The sequence below is a fragment of the Taudactylus pleione genome, unplaced genomic scaffold (assembly GCF_031769625.1).
Source record: "Taudactylus pleione unplaced genomic scaffold, aTauple2 ptg000156l, whole genome shotgun sequence".
Classification (NCBI taxonomy): Eukaryota; Metazoa; Chordata; class Amphibia; order Anura; family Myobatrachidae; genus Taudactylus; species Taudactylus pleione.
The window spans coordinates 4,170,710-4,180,016 of record NW_028284558.1 but is presented as its reverse complement, the minus strand read 5'-3'; the positions used below and the strand labels follow the sequence as shown (position 1 = coordinate 4,180,016).

General features: G+C 40.8%; 1 protein-coding gene across 1 annotated transcript in view; it reads left to right on the top strand.

The window, feature by feature from the left end:
* The first annotated feature begins 225 nt into the window (after positions 1-225).
* The window catches only part of LOC148521613 (prolyl endopeptidase FAP-like), a 180,107-nt gene continuing 171,025 nt past the window's right edge, over positions 226-9,307 (top strand). Inside the window, exons 1-2 of the mRNA XM_088474764.1 lie at positions 226-256; positions 6,169-6,261. Coding sequence (XP_088330890.1) covers positions 226-256; positions 6,169-6,261 — 124 coding nt within the window. The remainder of the gene's footprint in view (positions 257-6,168; positions 6,262-9,307) is intronic.

Genomic DNA, 9,307 nt, shown 5'->3' with positions numbered 1-9,307 from the left:
TTACTACTGGCTAGCAGGGTGCCTGGAACAGTACCCTGCAGCCAGGATCACTACTGCAGCATCACCGAAGCATCCTTTAGATGCTCCACATGGGCACCTTACAGTCAGTGTAGCAGGAAAGCTCATGTCACATCATCATGGGCATAACTGCACATGATATTGTGTTGGTAAAAACATGTAATTTTCCCTAGTCCATTTATGTAGCATCCTTTTGCGTGTGGAAAGATGACAAGCCTTTTGAAGCTGGGCAAGAAAGGTTATAGGAAGGTCTGTCTTCCTGAGTCAGCCATAAACCTGTCTTGCTGTATAGGGCATAAAATAAATATGTCTGTGGAAATTATAGGATAGCTGGCCAGACCCTTGATAAAACAGTCATTAAGAGCTCTGTGTCCGGTTTGGGAACAGTGATCAAAAAATTGTTGTTTACACAGGGAGACACTTAGTCTCAGCAGGTGTGAATTTCTTCACCTAGTTGCTGGGCATATTTATGGACCTCAGCCTGCTTCCCAACTTGAAAGAGAGCTGAATGTGTAATTAAAGAACCCCTGCTCATGTGGCCAGGAAACCCTGAGTTTCAGCCAGGCGGACAATCCACTCTGAGCTGAAAAGGGTTAAAATGACCCCAGGGATGGGGGTGAGGGGGTGCTTGGAAAAGCAGGCATAAATATGTAACTCAACCCTGGCCAATGGTTCATCTGCATGAGGCTATTGAAGGATACAGATGATCCCTAATTCATCACTGGGAAGGCCTCATCCCAGAACCATTTAATCCAACGTGATCCGATGGTTTGTATCTCCAATTTGTTTCATAACCAACCCTAATGTTTCACTTCCTGATGGCAAACAGATGGGCCTTTTCACCACCTTTACTGATGGACAGTAACAAGAAAAAGAGCAATATGGAACATTTAATTAATTGCCACTAATAGTAAAGCTGAATGCGTGCCAGACATAAAATGATTTCCGTTGGTGTTAGTCTTTTTTGAGACCTGATAATGATAATGTATATTTTTATTTTTACTTGAAAACTTTAACGCACAGAGACTGAACTTTAAAACGTTGTTTGAGTTTATAATGGAGTTTCTACAGAAGCCAATCATCTAAACCAGGGGTCTCCAACGTTAATTGAGGTGTGAGCTGCTTTAGAGAAATTAAAGCACCTGAAGAATTAGTAAATTTGCTGAAAACAAAATCTGGCAAATAACCGAACAATTGAAGATAATTTAATGAAAATGAAAAAAAAAAATGTTTCATAGATAATAAAAATGCATTTTATTATTACAGTGATATTGTTGTAGTTTGTAAATAAAATTTAAGCACAGGCACAATTGTTAATACTGGCTCCAAGGAGGTACGTGTAGTAGAGGAGCAAAAGATATAGGCAGGCCTGCTGTGTGATTTTCCGGCAGGGCTGGGTGGGAGTCACTCGCTCCGCCGTAGTGTAGACGCTGTGGGTGGAACCACGGGGAAGCATGTCAGGTGATTGCTCTAGAGGCTGCGGCAATCACCTGACGTGCTTTCCTGTGGTTCCACCCATAGCGTCGATGCCACAGGGGAGCACACGTCAGAGGTCACTTCCCCCTAGTTGACTCGGCAGTACTGCAGCTACAGTAAATGAGCTACTAAAATTAAGACCGCGAGCTACAGGTTGGAGACCAATGATCTAAACAATCACATCATTAAATTGTCATTCTCAGATTGAAGAGGATGTTCTCCACAAATTATTTCTCTTTTTTTATTTTCCTGTCTCATTAACTTGTTCTTTCTTGTGCACTTGTTTTCTAATTTATATGTTGCAGGTGTAAGTTCTGGGTCCCATGAGTAACTGAAACTTATATATGGCATTCCCCAATTTATTTACTACTAATTGGCCTATAAATATGGCTGGATTAAGCAGGCCAACTAACCTTTAGGTGACAATAAAATTGTCAATAATGATACTGTATGAATTCTCCCAGCACAACAAATGTGTTCCACACACTGCAGTGCCCCCAGTTCACATTATGCCACACAGAAATCTAATAAATTTTTCCCCCCGATCCACCGATGGATTGCTGATCGTTGATGGCCGCTGATCAACGGATCAGATTGCGGATTGGAAGTATAAGGAATCGCGGTGTTGATGTATGGGTCCCTTTATTTACTTTACAACGTGGAAATATGTGGAGGTACAGACAATTTTGTTTGTGCAAACTCAGACAAGGGACATTAAAGTGGTGGATAGACTACAATAAAATCTATTAGGAGAGATTTCCAGAGCTAAACATGTACATCATAGAGAAGAAAGAACGGACATGAGAGAATAGAAACATTTAAATATATCAATGGTATTATTAGAAGTCAGGAAGGCATTATATTTCTAAATAAGAGCATTTATAGAACATGTGGACTCACTTTCAAATTGAAGGGAGGAAGTCTGATTGGTAACATAAGCAGTGGTTATACAGTACCAACCCACGATAATTAAGTTTCTAATTTATTGCGAGCACAGGAGCAATTCAACATTGCTCTGTTGCAGAGACAGCTGAACCGAATATTAGCTGTCGCCGTGAAATGTTGTAGTGCCTAGTCTGCTTTGGCAGTGCTACTGCGCATAAGTGAACTTTGGTTCTGGAGGAAGGAACTGAATAGTGGCAGAGTGATCCTTCTTCACACCCCTAGGGAAGGAGCGGGGGTGTGGGAACAAGCGCCATCTGAATATGGTGAAGGTTCCTGCAGTCAAGCTCTGAAAATTTAATATTTTCAGAGCTTGATGAATTTAGGTGCCCATACTAGTGTATCGGGACAGCGGGCCAGATCAGGGCTGAAAGTTAATGTAGGAGATACTGTATCCATGATATCTCCAGTGTTACCTTTATAATGAATTACGTGATAAAGAACAGACCCCTAGTTGGGAAGTGGCACCTTTATACATAGAAAAAAAGCACTGAACATAAGTATGGACATTCTTTCTTACAGAAAGGGTAATAGAGCCATAGAATAGTTTGCCTCAGTTGTGGGGATTTATACTGTAAAGGGACACTCACATTTAAGGTCTAAGAGTCACTATTCCATTCTTATCCTTCTCAACCTGCTGCCTTTGTGATGGGCATCCATTCTCTCTTCCTTCAAAGGTTCCATTACTTAGAGCTTTATGACTCTGCCCACTCATGCATGTCCTCCTACCTTACTGACTGTTTCTCGCTGTTTCAATCTGCAACTCTACCTCCCCTACCCTTCCTCTTCCTGTTGGTGTTCCCCAAGGTACTGTCCTTGGTCCACTTCTCTTCTCTCTCTACACCTCTTCCACTGGTGATCTCATCAGCTCCTTTGATCTAAAATATCACCTATATGATAATGTTATGCAAATCTATTTCTCCTACCCAGACTTCTCCCACCCACATTCAGTCTCATCTATAACTCTCACTTTTCAATATCATTCTGGATGTGCCAGCACATTGTTAGTCACTTCATGTCCAAGATTTTGCTTATTGTCTCCCCCTCCAGGGTCCCTTTTCCCACCAATCTTGCTAATTTTGTTGATAACACCTCTTTAATGTCCCTAAGTATTCTGCCTGGGTGTCATCCTTGACTACCCTCTCTCCTTAACTCTTCACATTCTTCCTATCTCTTAATCCTGCCACTTTCACCTTAGCAATATCTCCAGGATCAGACTCTTACAGACACTAGAGCCTACTAAACCTCTTTCTCATCATCTCCTGTCTGGACTACATGTTACTGGGTTCTCTATGATCTTCCTCTCTCCCACTTCTTCACTCTCAAATCTGCCCTAAATGCTACTGCCCACCTCATTTTCCTATCTTATTGTTTTGAATAGATGTCTCCTCTATTGCAACTCCTTCACTGGCTCCCCTTCCCCTACAGAATCCATTCTACACTCTTTAGACTCACCTTAAAAGCACTCAATCAATATTCACTCTTTTACATCTCCAACTTATTCTCAAGCCACACTCCCTCTTATGCTTTGCCTTCATCCTGATTATCTCTTCACACTCCCACAGCCAGGACTTCTCCTGTGATGCTCCAATCCTCTTGAACTCACTTTCTAGTATTTTAATCAAAATGAAATGCCATGAAACACACCTGTTCATTGAATCCTAACACTCATTTTTTACACTCTTACTACCCATCCATCATCTTCCCTCCTCATCTCTTCCCTGTTCTCCTTCAAGTTAACCCCCAATTCTTTAGGCTGCAAGCTTTGACCGGTAGGGCATTCCACCCTCTTGGTTCTTACCCCGCACTTATCCATCTGTCTTCGCCCATTTTTTGCATCAACTTAGTGACTTTGATCCCATGTGTCTGCCCTTTCCTGGCATGGGATCACACATTACTTCCCCAAAGAATTAATTTTATTGTTTTTTTTGCTGTTATGTCGGTTTTATACTTTTTACATTTATATTAGTTTTGTATCCTACTGTATTTCTTGTGCGGCTTTACTTACAAATTGTAGCACCCTATAAATAAAAGATAATAATACTAAAAAGAAAGGAAATCAACAATGTGTTAAGTCAACATATTGCTATTGTTTAGACTTGGATAGACAATATTAAACATTTTGCATGTTAGAAAGAGAAACAAAGCTATTTGAAGGGGCTTGCCAGGGGTCCAGGGTCCCTCTTTGCATCATTTTACATTTGATTTTTTTGCAAAGGGGGTGCGGCAACGTAGCCTGGATTTTGGCCACTCCCTCAGTACCCAGGCCCGTGGAGGTCTCAATGACCCTGACTATTCCCTTAAATGTAGACTATATTTTCAGTGTAATACCTTTTGCACCAACAGATCAACTTGAAATGGGAATGCACAGTTAAAGGCTCACTTATGCCAACGTAAATAAAAATGTAAACAAAACAACAAAACATTAAAGTACAGATATGACATCTGTGATGAAGACAGTCCTTCAATTGCTGTTGTGAATTAATACATAAGTAAGGATCGCATAACGGAATTTAGGACAAAAATAGAGGGTGCTCTAACAGTCATAGTAGGAAGGACAGTAGTGGAGAAACAGGTGTTACTACTTTATGTTTTGTATTATGAGTATGTGAATAAAATAGGTTCAGTAACAGAAGTAGCCTGCATAGAAGCATTTCTCATGGAAAGCCGGATAAGGGGATAGATATGCTGAGATAGTAATGCATACTTAATATTATTATTATTATTATTATTATTATTATTATTATTATTTATGTGTCAAATTGTATAATGTTTATGCCTCTCTTTTTGGGGGTTTGGTATATATGGTCGACATGATCGTAATGACGACAATGAACATGTCGACATGATTATGATATCAACAATGACTATATCAATATTCGGCATGTGGACACAGGTGTTATGTCGGCATTGTTAAAATGTTGACATACTGGTTTTGCTCTCATTCTGTCCATAACCCTAACTCTAATATCATCCCTAAAGCTAGGTACATACTATACGATACATTGGCCGTCTTAGCGATCCGTAATGGATAGTGTTTACCCCCAAATCTAGCCAATTCATCAATTACGATTGGGTGGTCGCCTTTGTCCATCTGATGTGCAGCACTCCACCAGGACCACCCAATTGATGAATTGACTTGAGGGGTTCACACTATATGCCATGGACGACGCACTTTTGTTATATGAAGCATGGAATGATATATCTAATTGTCGTACGGCGTATTGTGCAGTGTGTACAGAGATGCAATATATAGTTACATCACAATGTCACGTCACTAAGTTGGCACATCGCTAAAGTGTGTGCACAGCTTAACCTTAACTAATGGCAACCATAACGTCACCAGTAACCCTCCTGTGAATGTCAATATTAGGACAATATTGACATTTCTGAAGACAGTCTGTCAATATCAACATTTTGTTGGTGTGGGAATTAATTATATCAACATTTTTACCATATTGACATCATCAATGTTAACCTTCTCCTGCCCATGTGGACATGCTGTATGCCGACTTAAGGTCTTCATACCCTAGTTTGGAAAGTATACTACAATCAATCCTGTTACTACTGTATATGGAATGTTTGGTAGACAATAGTAACTTAATTTACATTTTACTTGAAATACTTGTTAAGGATTTAAAAATTTTAATTATTCAAACTATTGTGTTTTAAGAACATTTATGAGTTTATATAAGAACCAGAAAATATTATCCTTTTGTTTTCATCCCATAGTCACTAAAGAAGATGGTCTTCGTGCTTTTACATTTGATGATGTCTTCAGTAACACATTTTACTATCAGCAATATTATCACTTGTGGATATCAGGTATTAAACAAAAATAATGAATTGATAATAATGATAATTGTTTGAGATTAATTTCTTCCCCATTCTGCTTTGGTCTTAGTCCTTGTAAGCAGTATACTCTTATCAGACATATAATGATGTATATACTATAGCCACACACAAGTGATATGAACATACTGTATGTTAATTTTATACTTATATATGGTGAGGAGTATTGTTGTCATTCGTATTATACATAAAATGAATTATACAAATACTTTAGGAAAAAAGACAAAACCAAAAACAAGGATTCAAAACTTAGTACAAATGGAAACTGTTATGAAACCTGGATTACATTCAAAATTATTGTAACAGGTTGCTGATATTAGCAGATGTTCAGTTTGAATAGGTCCTAATGAACATATACACATGTCCTTCAAAATGTACTATTATTTTTTTTTTGTATTATTATTCTTATATATTTGTACAATTTTCCCACTCAGTACATATGTTTTTGACAAGTTATATATCTGGCAAGGAACCTATGTGAGTTTTACATCTGTTCTTTAGACAAATATTGGGTGTTTCTATTAAACCTTTACAAGATAATTTAAGTCTTTTGGGAGTGTTATCTCTACATGTGGGAGACTTTGGCTTGTTTGTACATAAAGATGTATACATTTTTCAGTAAAGAGCACACACTAGTTATGTGCTGGAAAGCCTGGGAATATCATGGGAATATTATTAGATAATGGGCTGGATGAGTACAGTAAATGTATCCTGATATTCCAAAACTCAACCTTTGCAGTTTGCAATTTGAAATCAAGGAAGAAATCAAGGAAGAAATGCATTCATTTGCAGTTTAGACTGAAAACATGTTACTTGAAAAACCATATTTACTATCATTGAATAAGATCAGTACCAGTAAATTAGTGCAAACGGCTCAAATGTTTTAACCTATAGATTATCCATGAGCAATATACCTGGAGCAGCAGTCGCTTGTACTGTACTTATTAAATTCAATGTAGAACTTATCTTATAATTAGGGGTGAGCGGGTTCGGATTTCTAAAATCCGAACCCCCCCGAGCCCCCCCGATCCGAGTCCGATCCGAATCAGGCTCGACTTTTCCCGCCTGACTCGGATCTGAAATCGAGGCAAAACGTCATCATCCCGCCTTCCGAGTCTCGCGGGTTTTGGATCCTATATAAGGTACCCGCGTCGGCGCCATTTTCTCACTCGGCTGTGGACAGTGAAGAGGGAGGGTGGGAGTTAGGGCTGTGTAGTGTAGTGTAGTGTAGTGCTGCTGTTGTCCACTACTTCAAAGTCCTTAGGGGCTGGCTGTGTTGTGCTGTGCTGCTGTTGTTAATAGGGGCTGTGTCCACTACTTCAAAGTCCATAGGGGCTGGCTGGACTGTGTTGTGCAGTCAGTTCTCCATAGGGGCTGTGTCCACTCCAAAGTCCTGTGCAGTGTCCCAGTCCTAAAGGGGTGCTGTAGTGTTGTCCAGGGGGTGCTCTGTCCATCAGGGGTGCTCCCCCCAAGTGCTAAAAAAATAATATATTTTCTGTGTTTGTGAATTGTGTGCGCAGTAGCCGCACGTGCATCAACAAAGTAGTGCCAAGCGTGCGCCTGTGTCATAAGTAAAGGGCCGGCTGGCTTGACCGTTAAGGGTGCTGTAACCCCCGAAAGTACACTCCAGTCCAAACCAAAAAAAAATTTATTTTCTGTGTTTGTGAATTGTGTGCGCAGTAGCCGCACGTGCATCAACAAAGTAGTGCCAAGCGTGCGCCTGTGTCATAAGTAAAGGGCCGGCTGGCTTGACCGTTAAGGGTGCTGTAACCCCCGAAAGTACACTCCAGTCCAAACCAAAAAAAAAATTATTTTCTGTGTTTGTGAATTGTGTGCGCAGTAGCCGCACGTGCATCAACAAAGTAGTGCCAAGCGTGCGCCTGTGTCATAAGTAAAGGGCCGGCTGGCTTGACCGTTAAGGGTGCTGTAACCCCCGAAAGTACACTACAGTCCAAACCGAAAAAAAAATTATTTTCTGTGTTTGTGAATTGTGTGCGCAGTAGCCGCATGTGCATCAACAAAGTAGTGCGAAGCGTGCGCCTGTGTCATAAGTAAAGGGCCGGCTGGCTTGACCGTTAAAGGGTGCTGTAACCCCCAAAGTACACTCCAGTCCAAACCAAAAAAAAAATTATTTTCTGTGTTTGTGAATTGTGTGCGCAGTAGCCGCACGTGCATCAACAAAGTAGTGCCAAGCGTGTGCCTGTGTCATAAGTAAAGGGCCGGCTGGCTTGACCGTTAAAGGGTGCTGTAACCCCCGAAAGTACAGTCCAGTCCAAATCAAAAAAAAAATTATTTTCTGTGTTTGTGAATTGTGTGCGCAGTAGCCGCACGTGCATCAACAAAGTAGTGCCAAGCGTGCGCCTGTGTCATAAGTAAAGGGCCGGCTGGCTTGACCGTTAAAGGGTGCTGTAACCCCCAAAGTACACTCCAGTCCAAACCAAAAAAAAAATTATTTTCTGTGTTTGTGAATTGTGTGCGCAGTAGCCGCACGTGCATCAACAAAGTAGTGCCAAGCGTGCGCCTGTGTCATAAGTAAAGGGCTGGCTGGCTAGACCATTAAAGGGTGCTGTAACCCCCGAAAGTACACTCCAGTCCAAACCAAAAATAAAATTATTTTCTGTGTTTGTGAATTGTGTGCGCAGTAGCCGCACGTGCATCAACAAAGTAGTGCCAAGCGTGCGCCTGTGTCATAAGTAAAGGGCCGGCTGGCTTGACCGTTAAAGGGTGCTGTAACCCCCAAAGTACACTCCAGTCCAAACCAAAAAAAAAATTATTTTCTGTGTTTGTGAATTGTGTGCGCAGTAGCCGCACGTGCATCAACAAAGTAGTGCCAAGCGTGCGCCTGTGTCATAAGTAAAGGGCCGGCTGGCTAGACCGTTAAAGGGTGCTGTAACCCCCGAAAGTACACTCCAGTCCAAACCAAAAAAAAAATTATTTTCTGTGTTTGTGAATTGTGTGCGCTGTAGCCGCACGTGCATCAACAAAGTAGTGCCAAGCGTGCGCCTGTGTCATAAGTAAA